This window comes from Amphibalanus amphitrite, unplaced genomic scaffold (genome assembly GCF_019059575.1).
Source record: "Amphibalanus amphitrite isolate SeventyFive unplaced genomic scaffold, NRLGWU_Aamphi_draft 001124F_arrow, whole genome shotgun sequence".
Taxonomy (NCBI): Eukaryota; Metazoa; Arthropoda; class Thecostraca; order Balanomorpha; family Balanidae; genus Amphibalanus; species Amphibalanus amphitrite.
The window spans coordinates 203,186-221,352 of NW_024882618.1; the positions used below are offsets into that span (position 1 = coordinate 203,186).

The 18,167-nt window shown below is 51.4% G+C and overlaps 1 protein-coding gene across 1 annotated transcript in view; it reads left to right on the forward strand.

Annotated features, from left to right (window-relative positions):
- Window positions 1-17,537, forward strand: part of LOC122370342 (dedicator of cytokinesis protein 4-like) — a gene marked incomplete at its 3' end in the record, with an annotated part of 40,552 nt that extends 23,015 nt beyond the window's left edge. The window contains exons 2-4 of the mRNA XM_043345845.1: window positions 11,550-11,730; window positions 16,510-16,606; window positions 17,389-17,537. Coding sequence (XP_043201780.1) covers window positions 11,550-11,730; window positions 16,510-16,606; window positions 17,389-17,537 — 427 coding nt within the window. The remainder of the gene's footprint in view (window positions 1-11,549; window positions 11,731-16,509; window positions 16,607-17,388) is intronic.
- Window positions 17,538-18,167: the final 630 nt, after the last annotated feature.

An 18,167-nucleotide genomic window follows, 5' to 3' on the forward strand; every position in this document is an offset into this window, starting at 1 on the left:
TGGGAGCAACATCAAATCACATATTTGAACGTTTGAAACCACAAAAAGCTTGCAAACGCGCGGCTAATGTAATGCGAGCCGACATACGCCGAATCGCGATTCCGGCCAAACATGATCTCGGAAAAGAGGTCACAGGTCAAAGATCATTTGGGTCAGGGTCATGAAATTTTTAAGGGTAGGTGTAAAATTGATCAATGCGAGGAGCTGAAAGTTTCGTCGCGATCGGCCGCTTTTTACGCGAGTTATTCGCGAAAAGCCTTAGGTGATAGTTGCATCAACTGTGCCGGCGAGGGTTAAGCAGTCGAAAAAACATTTTTGGACAATTGACATGTGATGGAGACATGGAAGAGCAGTAAAAACAGCTGCAATGCGTTCAGTTTTACAATAGGCAATCGATTGGGATGCAACATGAGTTTTGCCGGTCAGGTCATGAGCTCGACCTTAAAAAAATGCTCATTTTCGGAGGTCAAATTACACGCCAGTCTACACCATTGGACGAGAGAGACATGAAGCTGGCAGAACTGATTGCTTTTAATGCCTATGTCAACCCACAACAATGACAACAATGCACCGCTGGGCCACGCTTCACTTGCGTACCAGGACCATAGTGACGTCACAGGAAGGGACGCGGGTGGACCGCTGATGACCCGCCCGCTGTCAAAGGGCGGGCTGGGTTTGACGGGCGCACAATAGCGGCCGCGCGCGTGTTCCTGGAAGAGGGAGCGAAGGCACGGGCGCCGGAAGGGTTGGACGCTTTGACCCTCTCCCAGACCTCCCGCTGTTACTGCTACTGAGAAGCGAACTAGTGACGGTGGTATTCACACAGGCTTTTCACTAATTTCTGACGTTTCGCACGTGTCGTCAACAATTCCCGTCCCCTAGAGATACTTGCGCGAACACTAAGGTAACCGGACTGTTAGCTTGAAACGCCGCCAGGAAAAACATACTGCTCCATGGTATAATTTCTTCCACGTGTGACCGGTCTGGAGCCTTTTCGCATTAGATCGATGCGTGTTTTTATCGATATAGGATCTCCATCGATCTTAGAATTTTGCGACTGAATGATGGGGGGGGGGGGGAGCAAGATTACAGGGTGTCCCAGAAGTCTTGAAGCTTTTTCATTTTTGTCGTGTGACCTTGCTATGCCACCGATTAAGGCGAATCATGCCTCAAACGAAAGAGAATGAACTGAAATTTTGTATTTTCATGCGTAGAGCACCACATTAGTCAGGTGGCCCCCGTTGTGAGTCGCACAAGATTGAGCACGAGAGATCACGTTCTTCGCTGCCGCCAAGATCTCCCGGTTTGCGAAACACCGGTGTCGCCATGCCCGTTTCTTGTCAGCTTCAGAGTCTTATTCCCTGAAGCGAGCGACATAATATTAGCGACATATATTTGCGACGGGTTGATATTTGTTTTAGCCCCATAATAATGCAACGAATCAAAGGATTACAACAGGCTGTTGCTTAGCGCGCTCAAGCAGCTGAGCCTTATTTTTGTAATGGATGCGTGCAAACATGTCAGGAGACTTTCTGATCAGTAAATCATTATGTTGCTATGCTAATGTTTTCTCCGAGATCCAATACTCTGTTTCCTGGCTCGCTTCATGAAATAAGGCTCTGAAGCTGACCAGAAACGGGCATGGCGACACCGGTGTTTCGCAAACCGGGAGATCTTGGCGGCAGCGAAGAACGTGATCTCTCGTGCTCAATCTTGCCCGACTCACAACGGGGGCCACCTAACTAAAGTGGTGCTCTACGCATGAAAATACAAAAGTTCAGTTCATTCTCTTTCGTTTGAGGCGTCATTTGCCTTAATCAGTGGCATAGCAAGGTCACACGACAAAAATAAAAAAGCTTCAAGACTTCTGGGACACCCTGTAGAATGGGTCTGAGCCAGGACAGTAGAATCGGAATTGGGCCCAGATTCACCAAAATCTTACTAACTCCGACTCCGGAGTAGAATCGACATCGCTAACTGAATGGCTCAAAGTCATACCGGAAGCCAGGATGCCGAAAAATAGCCGTTTTCACGACGGGCTTATATGGCAGTGTTCGCCATGGGCTGGGCCAGGCCAGTGGGTTATGGGCTGGGCTGGGTCACGGGCTGGGCTGGGCCCTCAAATATAAATAATCGATGGGCTGTGGATGGGCTGGGCCAAGGACTGTTAACCCAGATCTGCCCAGAACAAAAATGTTTTCAGATTTTTTTGTTACGCTGGTTTTGGGGTACTTTTGAATCACATTGCTTACCAGCATGTGTCATTTGTTGTTGGCTGTACTCGTTTTGTCGGAAATTGCCGTATCATATATGATACGCTGGGCATTTTCGCACTTTTATAGCACCTTAACGAACCTTTGCATTTGCCTATAATTTTACTTGTGAAAACGTCTCAGAATTGCCAGCTTTGAGTTTATTTGTAATAATGACACCAAGGAAACAGTAAATCGTAATTGACCAGACCCATAGATACCTATAGGTGAGTATGTCAACAAGTGCTTTCTGACATAATGCTTACTTTTTGGGCTGCGAAGGTATCAAATACAATTTCCGTGGCCAGTTCTTCACTAGTAGACAGTAACTTACCAATTAACGTCTGTCTTCAAGTCACTGGGACTTACCTTGGCAGAGAATCTAGACATTCCAGTGGTGGATGACCATGTTGATGGAGATGATGTTTTCGTAAAAACCACCGGATGCGTCCTAAGACACGTGCGAATACTCTGGTGGTAATGAGGATGTCACAAGAAAACGTGATATCAACCGTCATCCTGCTCGGCAGCTGAATGCTCGGGCCGAGGTGCGAGGGAGAGAAAACTTTCCGGGGCACTATTCCGACGGAAAACGTCTCGGAGACCTTCAGAGATGCGAGGTAAAGCGGAAGCGTTGCTGGCCCAGCGTCAGAGCTCGGGAAGTTCCTCGAAGCAAAGAGACGAAAGGTCTGAAATGGAAGCAAGGGCAGTGCCCTGTGATCGTCTTCACCGGTACGCATCTTTCAGACTTCGAGTCACACAAATACCGCGATTCCTCTCTAATTGAGACATCCCTTCCTTTATACATGACGAAGTCCTCGAGCACGTCCGGAAGGTCATGGTGTTTCACGCTTTTGACATCGTCGAAGTCTGACCTCGAGTTCCCTGACACTATAAACAAGAAGGACAAGATATCCTCCTTCGTGACACTGCACTCGACATCAGACTTTAGGCACGTGCTCCATCTCCTATGGATGTGTTCCCTTTTGTCCACTTTTCATGTCGCTTCAAGGAACTTCTCGACTTCTGTTGCTGGGATGCAACAACGTCGCTGCTTAACCTTGCATCTCTGAAGGTCTCCGAGACGTCTTCTTTCTCGGAATCGCGTTTCGGAAAGTTTATTCTTCCTTGCACATTGGCCCTAACACACAGCTGCCGAGCAGGATGCCATTTGAGGTCACGTTCTTCTGTGACATCCTCATCATCACCAGAGTACTCGTCCGTGTCGTAGGACGCCTCCGATGGTTTTACCAAGACGTCACCTACATCAACATCGTCATCCACCACTAGAATGTCTAGAATTTGCGCCAAGGTGACCGGAAAACATATGGATTAGGGGCAAGTAATTGTGTAGGCTAATGTGAGAAACTGCCCACCGTATCATATATGATACGAATATGTTGTTATCATTCCTGACACGCCAGCTTTGGCGCAAGAATGTATTCAACCACCTGGTGTGTGAGCTTGAACATTTGGTACTATGCTGCCACAAAATTGAGCAGTTTGGCAGAAAGCACTAGTTAGCATACTAACGTCGGCATTATTGGGTCTGGTAAATTACGACTTCTGTGGGCAGCTGTTTTTGTTTAATCATGCTACACGGAAAATATATGAAATATAGAAAAGGTTACCCACTCTGTAAATAGTACACACGACTGACAACACAACACCACAAAATAAAGTTTCGGCGTCTTTCGGATGGAAGTCGGTTGCCTAGCAACGGCCGAGCGACTCATCGTATCATAAATGATACGGTGGGCAGATCTGGGTTAAATGGACTCAGAGGCTCGTGACTGAGCTAAAAACCACAACTAGCTTATTACTGTGCAAGACTAAAAACAAAAAACAAATGAAAGCATATATCTGCAATGTGCATTGTGCATGCTGCTCCCAAAGATTGTTTCTTTGCACCTATGGGTGACATATGTAATGCCTGTTTGGTGTCCATGACTTTTAATCCATTTCTTTTTGACGGGCTGGGCCGGGCTGGACGGGCTAGGCCGGACTGGGCTTTAACAATTTTACTATGCATGGGTTCGCGCTGGGCCGGGCTGTCAACCCATGGGCCTGGGCCGGGCTGGACTGGGATTTTGCGGCCCATGGCGAACACTGTTATATGGACTAAATCTGAAAAAATCTCTTTTACAGCAAATATGTCCATATCATGTCTTTACTTTAGTGTTTTAGCCCTCGCATGTGTAGGAGTAGTTGGATGGACCCGCCCCCTCGGTTTTTCGCGAATAATCTCGCTCAAAAAGCGGACGATCGCGACAAAACTTTCAGTGCCCCCGAGTTGATCGATTTTACACATACTCTTTTTCTTTCGTGACCTTGACCCAAATGACCTTTGACCCCTGGCCTTTTTCTCGAGACTATGTTTACCCGAAATCGCGATTCAGCGTATGTCAGATCACATTATTCGCGCGTTTCCAGTCTTTTCTTTGTGTTATAAACGTCCAAACATGTCAAATGATGTTTGTTCCAAGGTGAGTGCTAAGGTCACGTAAAGGTCAGGTCAAGGTCATTGACTTTTGAGGACCTTGAGTCACTTTTTTTAGTTTTACATGTTCCTGGCATCCGTTTGAACATATACTTAGTAGTTTTAGTGCCTTCGTACCTTCGTTACGACGCCGTCAGTGTAGTTGACACCTACGGATAGCCGGCAGGACGCCTACTGGTTGACCTGACCTGAAATGACCCGAGCTAGCCTAAATGCATGAACTCATAATCGGTGATCAAAACTAAAATGAAATTCGCGATCGGCACCCAAAAAACTCCATAACAGCTTCACTTTATGAATTTCTAGCAGGTCCCGAATTTCAAGCTTTCGCACCAATCTAGTTCACTACAATCTGTTTTATTTATTTATTCATTTACATATTTGTTCACTTATTTATTTGCATAATCGCCAACAGAGCTATCTCCACTTACAGGCGAAGTCAGGCTTAACCCGGCAGTCACTGGGGTATTTCGCCATCCACCGTTTGCTGGGGGGAGGGGGGGGGGGCGTTAAACGCCCCCAGCCGATAACTCGAGAACCAATAGGCGCAGCGAAACGCACGAGGCGGCAAACAAAAGAACGCGACGAGACGCTTCAGATGAGTACTTTAACGTTGAATTTTGAGGTCACAGGTCGGGTCAAGGTCAGGTCAAACACCTGAAATCAGGCTTTCAGTAGTATGGAGCGCCTCTCGTTATAAACTCTGTCAAAACGGTGCACAATCCATCATATAAGGCCTACAAGAGTGTCAGCTCCATGTAGGGGTCAGTCAAGCATAGGTCAGGGTCAAGGCCAGGTCAACCGGGTTGGCACATATCCCCGAAATTCAAAACTGATATTCGCAGCCTGTGACACATGTTTTATGGGTAATTTGGGGCGTAGAACACGATGGTGACATTCATTTCATCATATGTGTACGTGTTTGGCTCAAAAAGGTCAATTTAAGAAATGCATGTATCATGGTCCTGAAGAAGTCACGAGAAATTGCCAAGATTCAGTTCAAGATTTTGGAAAATGGGGAGCGATAATCAATAATCAAAGATAGCCATTTGATTGGTCATGGTATTGGCAATCTAATGGCGTTTACTGCATGTCTGTATGTCTGTTCTGTGATTTTATATGATTTTTGAACATATGCCGTTTTTGGTCGAAAACTTAGAAATCATGACGTCACTAAAACCTCGATATCTCAAAAAATTTCCGACCGATTTTTTTGAAACTTTGTCACAATGAGCTTCAATCAATTCCCTACAGGTACCCAAAATTTGGGGCGCCTGCGGCGCGCTGTTTTAATGCTATGGCCCGGCGAAAAAAGTGGGGGCGTTTAACGCCCCCCCCCAGCAACTCGCGGGTTAACCCGCGCCCCACGGGGTCTGCATATAACCCGGCAGTTGCTGGGGTATTTCGCCACCCACCGTTTGCTGGGGGGGGGGGCGTTAAACGCCCCCAGCCAATAACTCGAGAACCAATAGGCGCAGCGAAACGCACGAGGCGGCAAACGAAAGAACGCGACGAGACGCTTCAGATGAGTACTTTAAAGTTGAATTTTGAGGTCACAGGTCGGGTCAAGGTCAGGTCAAACACCTGAAATCGGGCTTTCAGTAGCATGGACTTCAGGACTTCGCAATGGGCGCCTCTCGTCATAAACTCTGTCAAAACGGTGCACAATCCATCATATAAGGCCTACAAGAGTGTCAGCTCCATGTAGGGGTCAGTAAAGCATAGGTCAGGGTCAAGGTCAGGTCAACCGGGTAGGCACATATCCCCGAAAATCAAAACTGATATTCGCAGCCTGTGACACATGTTTTATGGGTAATTTGGAGCGTAGAACACGATGGTGACATTCCTTTTATCATATGTGTACGTGTTTGGCTTAAAAAGTTCAATTTAAGAAATGCATGTATCATGGTCGTGAAGAAGTCACGAGAAATTCCCAAGATTCAGTTCAAGATTTTGGAAAATGCGGAACGATAATCAATAATCGAAGATAGCCATTTGATTGTTCATGGTATTGGCAGTCTAATGGCGTTTACGGCATGTCTGTATGTCTATTCTGTGATTTTATATGATTTTTTGAACATATGCCGTTTTTGGCCGAAAACTCAGAAATCATGACGTCACTAAAACCTCGATATCTCAAAAATTTTCCGACCGATTTTTTTGAAACTTTGTCACAATACACTTTATTCAATTCCCTACAGGTACCCAAAATTTGGCGCGCCTGCGGCGCGCCGTTTTTATGCTATGGACCGGCGAAAAAAGTGGGGGCGTTTAACGCCCCCCCCCAGCAACTCGCGGGATAACACGCCCTACTGGGGGGGGCTCTCCATAACCCCCCTCCTAACTCCGAAACTACTGGGCCGATCGTCAAAATTCAAACGGCGTCTGATAGCCCGGGAAAAACTGTCGCGCAAACCTAATTTTATTGACCTCGAGGTTACCGATGACGTCAGAGGTCAGGTCAAAGTAAAATTATTAGCATTTTGGCTTGTTCACATTTTGGGCTCTGGCCGCCGTCGTACAAGTCAGATTAGGCTCGTTTTTGGTTTACACACTCGTGAACAGATGCTCTAGATACCCTGAGGGTACCGAACTTGTACTTTGATTTTCAGGTCAGGGTCAGGTCATCACAGGTCACGGAAATATTATACCATGCGTCGGTCAGGTGACACATGTTTTATGGTCCATTTAGGACCATAAAATATAAAACATGTCCATTTAGGACCATAGGCCAATTGTCTATATGGACTCTCAGCTGCTCCCGGGTCATACACAGCGCCTCGCCGACTGAGCGTAGCCAGGCGACAAGCCAGCCCGTCACCGCAAGAACGGCGCTGCCTCCCCCCTCCCCTCCTCCCGACCCCGTCCCCCGACCGGCGCGACATTCCACAGGTCACAATAGTGACTCCCTCCCTCAGCTGACCCGTCCTCAGGTGCGGTGTACACTGGACAAATACCTCTGCCGGGCTGACGGGGTCCATGTTTGAACAAGGGATTAAGGGAAGCCTTCAAACATCTCAGACGGAGTTTTCGCCGAAACTACCAGCTAGCGCCATCCACCGGTGAACGGCGGTACTAAACTTCATTCGCTAGTTCCCGAAACGACACACCATGTAAGAATGTTTGATAATCACTTGGCTGATGTTGGGAGTGACTTTCACTGCTCTGATGTTGGAGCGATGTCAGTGGGATGTCTGGTCGCTGTCCGACGGATGTTTGTGCGTGTACGGACAACTGTTTGTGTCGGCGTTTGTCAGTGTTTGTGTCGACATTCGCAACTCGAGGATGTGCGGCACGATGAGGCTTATTCGGCCCAAATTGCCGCGACTATTTGTGGTGAAGTGCTGGTGACAGGGACCACGCGGGTGCAGCCGGGGCACCCAGCGCTGCAGGAGTGCAGAAGGGGTGCAAGAAGGCTGCAGGGGCCATGAGGGCCGCAGACAGGGTGAAGACTGAAGAATCAGATTGGGTGTATACTAGCGATGGAAGGATACAGGATCATTGCGCAGCGCAGAATAATGCCCGCTGGTTGGCAAGGACATGAGTCAATGAGTCATGAACATTAAACAAATAGTTTTAGCCCGCACTCCGCACCTATACATTTCTCGCTTACTGCAAGATCGTCAGTCCATTGAACTGGCTCACTTCCTCACGTGTCGAGTTACGTGTTCCTATACGTCCGCGGTTAGAACTCCACTTTTCTTGTTTCCCTGTAAGCAATCACGGTCCTTCAGAGTCGTTCATCAAGTCCATTGAGAGAACCTCTGGTCGCTTATTGGATAATTACGCTTATTGGGCGCTCGCACGCTTCCTCCTACATCTCTCTCTCCCTCTCTCTCTCGCTGTCTCTCTCTCTCTCTCCCTCTCCCTCTATCCGCTCTCCCTCCATTTTCCGCGGTCCGGAAGTGTCCACTTTACCGGCGTGCTGTCACGACGTTCCTCCAAAGCACCCTCTGCATTCACCTGCCATTGTGACACTGACGGACGAGCGATACACCACGCTGGGTGCTCAGTGCACCCACGCTGGGTGCCCACTGCCCAGTGCACCCACCAGCGGAAATACCGCCAGTGGCCGGCACTAGTCCTGGACTAGCGGACAGCCTTCTTTGTCGCTGGAACGGTTCCTGGCCGCTGGGCGGGCACAGCGACGCGCGGTTCTTCCGGTAGGGTGGCCGGTCGGCAGCTCGGACCTGCCCCAACTCCGGATATGAAACGGAACGGAACGGATGGGTGACGGTAGTGAGTGCGCCGCGGGCTTGGGGGCATGACGGCTATCAACGGGAGCGTGAAATTACCTGTGTATTATTACGCCTAGCGCTTCCTTGCGCATTCTAGTTTTTTCCAGTCCCACAACTGACTATGCGATTCCTCGATGACTTCCCATCAACCAAGTCTGCTCGGTCTTTTCTGTCGGGCTCCTCTCTCCCCATCTTTCCTTCTCCCTTCCTTCTTTTCTTCTTTCTTCTCCTTCTCTGTGTCTTTCTTTCTTTATTTCCCATCTCCCGTCTTTTCTCTCCCCATTCCTTCTCTCCCATTCCCCCTCCCCGCCGCTCCGCTAGTCTACCTCTCTCCGTTTTCCTCTGGTCGGGTACCGCCGCGTTGTGAGTGTTGCAGCTCGACCGTGGCCGCTAGTCGGGTGGAGCGGCACCGACCGGCCCACTCCACCCTCCGTGACCTCACTGGGCTGACCCGGCCCTGCCCCGGTGGAGGTGGGGTGGGGTACCTGACCAGACACCCACTGGACGGGTCGGTCCCGACTGGGCCAGACTGGGTTATAGCCTGTTGGCCTTGCAAGGGTGGAGGTGCATCATCATCGGTCCGCCCACCGCCCATCGCCAGCAGTCTACCGCCCACCACGCGTAGCATGCCCTTCCCCCACCGGATTAGCTTTTTCCATAATCCTTCAGCTGACCTTTCCGAAAGGTCTTACGGTAACCTTTTCCCATGAGGCATCCGCATATCTGCGAGGTATTATCAGTCAGCTTATCAGTCAGTCACCTACCACCGCCAATCGCCTTATGCATGGTCTACCGCTCATCGTCCAGTGGTCGATGCCCACAGTTCATCACCCTGCGACCACCGTCCACCGTCCACCGTCTACCGCCCACCGTTCACCGTCTACCGTCCACCACCCACCGTCTACCGTCCACCGTCCACCGTTCACCACCACCGTCCACCGTCTACCGTCCACCACCCACCACCCACCGTCTACCGTCCACCGTCCACCGTTCACCACCACCGTCCACCGTCTACCGTCTACCGTCCACCGTCTTCCTTCTACCGTCTACCGTCCACCGTCTACCTTCTACCGTCTACCGTCTACCGTCTGCCATCCACCATCCACCATCCACCATCTATCGTCTACCGTCTACCTTCTACCGTTCAACGTTTACCGTCCAGCGCTCTCCACGGTATGTGTCAAGACCCAACGTCCACATTGCCAGTCGGATCCCAGCGTTCAGTAGGCGTTTCTCCTGAGTGCGTGCCCCACGTGGGGTCAAAAGGCCATGTATTTAGGGAATGACAAATGGCTCCATCCCCCGTACGCTCCTGATGCGTCACCGCGCTGACGGGGATGAGGCGAAGGAGTGGCATTCCGCGCCGTTTCCGGCCCGTTAGTGTCACCGAGCTCGACGGTGGGTGTGTGATAAACAAAACCGGCACGGAGGACGCTCTGCTCTGGAGTAGACCAGTTCTCGGACCGTGCTGTCGGTCCTAGCGAGCAGGGAAACGCACGGCTGGCGGACGCCGCGGCCGGGATCGCCACGCCGCCGAGCGTGCAGCGTTATCAGCTCACAGATGTCTGTGGTTGCAGCGGGGCCGGCGGCCACTCTCCCTTTTCCTTTCCTTTCGCGGGCTGTGCTGTCACCACCTCTACCTGTGCCACCGTGCATCACGACTTGTGAGTTCAAGTTGTAAAAGGGGGCAGTGGAGGCGTTGTATGACCCGTGACCTGTACCTTAGGCTCTGTGACTGTCTCCTGTCATCTCCAACACAGCCTCTGAAGCTGAGGTGTGTGTCACTCCGTGCTGCACTCCTCGGCCGAGGTGGGGGTGGGGGGTGGGGGGGGGGAGGGCGTGTCTGGTGTCATGCCCATGTCTGCAGCTGTCATACCATGTCTTGTCCAATGTCCATGTCTGGGGACATCAGCCGGTGTCAGCGGCCTCTCGCCCATGTCCAGAGTCTCAGCATGTTCCGGACATCACTACGGCGAGGCACCTCGTCCATGGCTCTGTCTTGGTGCCTTCTGTGACTGTCTGTGACTGCTGGTGGTCAGTAGGGTCTGATTTATCACAGGCACCAGGCCTGTTTTGCAGTGATACGCTGCAGTAGGAACGCGGCAGGCGGCGGCTGGGAGCGGAGATGGAGAACCGTATACGTGACTATCGTATACTTCACTGGGCTGACCGGCCATTTATCTTCCTATTCAGTTTGTCCGTCTGACGGGCGCATATGTATCTTTCAGCGGAGTGTGAGTGGCATGGCTGCGTCCGTTTGACGCCATCAGTCTGACCGTCGTCCCCAGTCCCTGTGTTTCAGTGGTGTGCGGGTGGGCAGGCTTGATATTTCGCCTCTCTAGTTGACGCATGTTTCCGCATGGATCAGCGGTCTATGACTGGCCAGGCTGTGCTACTTTGTCCCTCTGACGGTTAGGCATCTCTCCGTGTTTCAACTTTGATATGGGCAGCCATGGGCTGTCTATTTCGTCCCTCTGACGGCTGCCCCTCTGTTTCAGCGGTGTAGGGGTGGGCAGGCTGTGGTATTTCGCCCCTTTGACGGTTGTCCCTCTGTTTCAGCGGTGTACGGATGGCCGGGCTGCGTCCGCCACGGCCTGCCTCTAACCGTCGGCGACACAGTGCACATTCTGGAGGAGAGTGGCGGCTGGTACCGCGGTTATACGGCCAGGAACAGACACCAGAGGGGCATCTTCCCCGCCAGCTATGTCCGCGTCAAACGCAGCAGGCCGGACAGCGACGGGTGAGTTAAGCTAGAACGCGATGGTTTTGAGACTCCTGCAGGCAGCTCCTGCAGACTCCTGCCTAACACCGGCAATGAGATAAGCTATTGCCCGGATTCCCCCGCCATAATTGACACGATCGGCGTAGTTCCTGTAGCGTGATATCGTATATTATGTAATCACGGGCGGTGATTCAATATCCGGTCCGACTCGCGGCACGGTTCGCCGATCGAGACTCGAGTAGAAAACGGCGACAATTGAAGCGTCGGCACAACAGCTGACACGCCACTTGGAGACGAATACATGCGTCGGTCTCTCCCGTCTCTGTCTCTGTCTCTGTCCTTGCCTCTGTTTACCTGTATCTGTCTCTGCCTATCTCCATCTCATGTCTCCGTCTCCGTCTATGGCTTCCGGTTCCCCGGTCTCTGTTTCTGGACTCGCACTCTGGTCTCTGCAACACAAACACGCCTGCAGCCTGACCCAATTATATACACACCCCAGGCACTAAGGCGTGTTGCTGTGCAAACCATGAACGCAGCCGGCAGCGGAAATGACGGTACGTAAACCATGACCTCATCCTCTATTGAATTATTTATAATGGCCACCCATTGCTAAACAACCCTATCCATTGCTCAGAGTGCGGGGGATTCCATTTGGCGAGTCGGCAATGCAAGGAATGAAATGGCATCACCCATCCAGTGTAGCGAACAAACACTTTGCTCTAGTGACAACATGCCCTGTATGTTTCTCCACCCACTGCGTCTCAGCGCCGCACCGGGTCGGTCCCCCGTGGGGAGGTCCGGCTATGTCAGATGAGTGACGTGTTGACCTTCCGGGACGGAGAGTGTGTCACCAACTGGTCCCACACAGACAGGGAACAATGACCGAGTGAGTCGACAGGTGACTCAGGTGTGCGTTCATCACTGCCTACAGGGCAGAGGCAATGTCTCGACAACGAGACAGACTCCGTTTTTTTTTTTGCAAAACGAAGCGGAATGGACTGATAGAAGACCTGTCGCTGGTCACCAGAACGTTCCTCCGATGCTGTCCTGCCCCGGTCTATTTGTTCCCTGAGGTGGTCCTGCCCGATCCACTGCAGGCCCAGTCCAGCATGTCCCTGTTTCGCGATGCATGGTTTCCAGTGCAGCGGTGGTGTGGTCCCCGGTCCCGTGCAGTGTGGTCCAGCCCCGTTTCACTGGTCCTGCCCCGTTTCAATGGTCCTGCCCCGGTACACTGATCCAGTGCAACGTTGGCCTGACCCTGGTCCTCTAGTCCAGTGGAGCAATGGTCCGACCCCGATCCACCGATCCCAGCAGGGGCAGTATGCTACACACGGTCGGCAGTGCTCATAGGTCACCTCACCAGCGCTGTGTATGCAGAGCCCCATGTTGGCAGGCGGCTCGGAACTCCATCTGTGGCCCGACGACTCCGCTGCCGGAATACAGAGCGGCCGTTCCCAGTAGGCAGGCACAGGAGTCGCGCCTGAGAGGGGCAGCGAGACGACCCACGGCCTCAAGCGCGCTGGAGGTGGGAGGATCTGGGAGGACCTGGTCCCGGGAGGTCCAAAGACCTCCGCAGCGCCTCGCTAGGACTAGGTCTCTGGATTCTGGACAGCAGGGCGGAGCCTCCTTCGACAGCTGATTTCAATCATGCGTCTATGGCTTAGAGTGTTTCTCCTAAAATGGACTGCAAACATACTCGTAAGCAGGCGCCTCTCAGTCGTCAGCGCCCTTCGTTCTATGCATATTTAGGCACTCACGGGAACTGGGCTGTGTGCAGACATGTCTTGGCCGTTCACTTTGCTGCCTATTACCTATTCAAGGACAGCTGTGTCAGACGCATGAGCTATTTTCTAAAGCACGCTTTAGAGAAGCCGAGCAGGTCAATCAACAAAGGATGATTACTTTTTCGCTGGGATGGTGTCTTTTTCGTGCACGTGCCAGCAAGGGGTTTATGTAAATGAAACTGTTCACTGCAAGTTTCAGGAAATTACTCCACCTTAAATCCTTGAACTAGGTCATTTTGGGAATACATCAGCTGCCTACAGATAAGTCATTACAGGCTCGTTGGCATCTATACCATACCGGCCCTGCAGGTCTCTGGATGTCCTCCCGGCAGCTCGGGCTGATGAGCGTCCGAAAGGCTGCAGGTTCCAGATCCCGGGGCGCACACACACACATAAACAGTCTGTCACAGCGGCCGGTTCGGACGGGGGTAAACAGAGGCGGCTCTGTCCGCCCTTCCGTTAGACCCTCCCTTCGCTGGACCCTCCCTCCCCCGGCAGCACGTGCCGTCGACACCGGATGTGCTTTGAACGGAGGGGGTGCTGTCGGGTGGCTGCTGGGACCCGAGCACGCAGCTGACAGGGATGCTGAGAAAGGTAGCGTCTACGAGGGGAGGAGGGGAGAGAGAGAGAGAGAGAGAGAGAGAGAGAGAGAGAGAGAGAGAGAGAGAGAGAGAGAGAGAGAGAGAGAGAGAGAGAGAGAGAGAGAGAGAGGGAGAGGGAGGGAGGTGAGGGAGAACGAGATATTTTGTGACATTCCAGGAAGAATGATTAAACCGCAGTGCGTTGCCAAGTGCCTACACGCTCAGCTGTCGAGACAGTTGACGACGTTGTCAACGCGAAGAAAGCTCGCTTGTCTCTCAGCTGCAAGCTTCGATACATGATTCACTGGCTGTCCGGAACATTTCTGACCTAAAGCCAATTCCTTTGGGAACACATTGCTCCATTTTCTGCATATTCCGTGCAGTCCTTTCACTTTCAAACCATGTCTCTTTCTCTCCTGAGCTCTGACGCGAGTCAGAGCTGCTATCTTTTCGATCTACTCTAACCGAACGTTCCTGGTTTGACTGCAGCCTCCGATGGGGTTCGCTCCGTGCAGCCTAGCTGTCTTACACCGCAGCTCGCTTTCCGAAGTTGTCCTACAAGCTCGCTCCTCTGCTATGTCATACCCCCCCCCTCTCCCCGTCTGTGCCGGTACGGAGCCAGCTATGCGTGAGGGTCGCCCGTAGGTCGCCCGTCTAGTCGCCCGTCTTGTCACCCGATCAAACCAGCCGCTGCACCCGGTCAGACAGCTTTCACTTTCCGATCGCCGTGCGCTGGTTGAAATCCGAGATCCGTGTCCCGCCTGGAACGTGTCGGAGGAGAGAAGGGCTGCGTGGAGGAGGAGGGATAATGTGACAGGTGTCCTCAACAGTAGCCGGTCACGTGGCAGATGTTCGCCGCTAGTAGTTGGCCGAGTGACTGGTGCCATCCATTAGTATTATGTCACGTGACTGACGTTTTGCAACAGTGGTCAGTCACGTGGCTGATGCCTGATGTTACAACCTGGTCACATGAGTTAGTGACAAGTTCAACTCGCGGACAAAGTGACTTGCAATGTTCTAGGTAAGGGAATCAGAAGGCGACGCTGGCGCATGTCCCAGGCTGTGTCGACTGATTCACCGATGAGTGATCGGTGGTAACGTCACTTGATTCACCTGATAGGGTGTGACTGATAAGTGAAGGGGCTGATTTCTGAGAGCGAGCCGGTGAGGTCACCATCATTCAGGAAAGTTACATCTGAACCTTACGTCTGTAGCAGACCTTTTATTACATACTTTAGATCGTTGGAACGTTCAGGCAAAATCAGATCAGCAGACTCAATAAAAGGCTGCATTGGTGCTCTCTCATTGTTACCGCTTATACGAATTAAGTTATGTTTGTAGGCTTTTTGTCCATTTTTTGTGTAAAACGATAACCAGTAAATACAAAACAAACAGCAAATATCAATCAATTAAATTTCAGAGGATTTCTAATTCGCTTAATTGTTTTTGGGATGATACTGTAAAACAAAACTGATGCTTTTTTCGACTAAGACGCTTTTTTGTCTTGGATTGTGATGCTTCGACCCTTTTCCAGATGCCATATTGCTATGCATATTGTGCCCAAACCGTAGGTAAACATCATTTGAGTTATAAATTGACAAATACTTTCGATAATGTTTTTTTTTCCAACCCGTTCAGGTTGCGCTGGTTTTATCGAATAGTCAAAAAGCCGTCTTTCTATCGTTTTCTTCATTCGACCATTTCATCCCATCGAGAGTAAAAGTGACAGGGGACAAGAGTGGAGTTACATCCACTCTCCCCAGTTTCCCGAGTCGCCCTGTCCTGTTCTCAATGCTCTGCAGAATACAAAGCGTCTGAGGTCGCCTTTCGGACATAGTTTTACACCTGCGTGCACACTTTCCCTCACGAAGGCTGCATACTCGGTGAACTGCGCTCTGTTCAGCTCCGCGACACTACTCCCGTATGGTGCAATATAGCCTTTGTCGGCGGAGCCTTTCAACCACTCCTGAGCTGCGGAAGTCGTCATTACAGACGCGCTTCTGGCAAATTATAAGGCTATGACAAGACATGCGAAATAAATAGGTATGATTGATGGTGTTGCGTATGCAACATACCTTTGCCTAGCATGCACTTTCATGACATGCATTGCATTGCATGTAGGTATGTTTGATAGGCCAATGGACATTTATACCCTGACAGCTCACTTTAACCTGTTGAAGTGTATAATTAATCGAGGTTGTTTCATGTGATTGTCGATGATTTGATTGCAAGACTTGCTATGAAACTTTGATTGGCCCATGTGATATGTGTTTTCCTCGTTGTAATTTTTTTATTTATTGATGGCAGGTTTCGTGGAGTTGCTCTGACTGACTTTCCCCTATCTCTCTCCCACAGTCCCCAGATCTGTCCGCTACGGACCGAAGATGTAGGCTGCGTCTGTGACTGACATTTCTCGCTTCTCTCCTTCACAGACCCCAGGACCGTCCGCTGCCGGCGGAGGATGAGGTGGCCACAGAGGTGACACAAGTACTGCGAGAATGGAGTCACCGCTGGAAACAGCTCTACTTGGTGAGTACCGACCCCTCTCCACTCCACCCTACAGGCCTAATTAACTCATTAACACACTCGCACACGACACCAGTCGCGCCGCTGCGCGCGTGGGCCGTTACGTCATCGGTCAGTTCAGTAGGGCCGCTGTTGACGCGTGCTGCGCGGACGGCCGGGGGGGGGGGGGAGAGGGTTAATTAGCCGTGTCCGCTCAGTGACTGCGACAGGCGGCCGGGCGGTGTCGGTGTCAGTGTCAGTGGCGGGCGGCCGGCGTCACCCGAGACCCGCTGCTCTGACACTCATTAGCAACCGCAGCCGTGCAACAGCACGCTGCTAATGCACTGTGGCGCATGACCGGTTGGATACAAATGTGCGCAGTACGAACATGTCCATATCGAAGCTACGTTTTTCAAATAATTACGTCATTCAGATATTAGTTGGAAAGTGGAACTGACCTGAACGATAAAGTGACAATTATCCTCTATGAAGGTCGATATGGGCGGGAACAGAACGGAAAGACACTGCTGCATGTGCCAGGGGATACGATATACGTTAGATTTGTCCTTCCCAATGGGCACACTGCAGGTTTACCTACTACCTAAGTCATCATTTTCACATCAAAGATCAGTGAGTTGGGGAGGCAGATGTCATGCCGCTGGGCTAATGTGCCACTTTGTCTCTACATCAGTGCAATTGAATCCTTGTCTCACTATAATACTGTCTCTCTACCACTGTGTCACCGTATTGCCGTCTGTCATCCGTCTGTTTCACCGTCTGTCACCATATCTCTCTCTGCGTCCCAGGAGCGCGACACCCAGGAGGTGTCCTCGCTGTGGAAGGTGATGCACGAACTGCTCGACTGGCGGCGTCAGCTCATCACGGGAACGCTCACCCAGGACCAGACCCGCGAGCTGCGGCTCCGAGCCACCGCCAAGGTTGACTGGGGAAACAGGTCAGTCAGACGCCGCTGCTACGCCGCATTCGGCAGCGGTCAGCATCATTACTCTTGACAGTAACCAACTGTACATAGTGCTCTGACATGACACACTACTCAATGATCCAAGGAAAAGGTATAGTTTTGCTAATTTTCTTGACTGCCCTGTCCTGCCCGGGCAATATCTATTATTTATCTCGGTGCCCTATGAGCTGTCAGTAACCATGTTCTGTTCTTACCGGGGCGCCCGTCCGGTTGGCTGCCCGGGGGATTTACGACCGCGCCCGGCAGACCTGCAGCACTGAATTCCGTCACTGAGCTAGTGCGATCGATAGCCGTCCAGCTGGTCTCTTTGTGTAGGGGGCGGCGACCCGGCCTGTCGCGAGCAGGCACCTTCCACGAGACGAGAGATGATGAAAGCCAGAGGGGTCAGACGGCCAGACTGCACGAGATCCAGCTGCTTCGATAAGCGAAATGAGGTCCCGGTGGCCGGTGTTCTGGTGAAGTGCAATTTGGAATTAACTATATCGATCGTTTGCACTTACCGTCACGCATTGATCGTATTATCTCATGTTTACCTTTGATCTCGTATTTGACCAGGGTTATATATCAACCGAGAAGTTTGTGTTCCAACTCTAAAAGTCTATG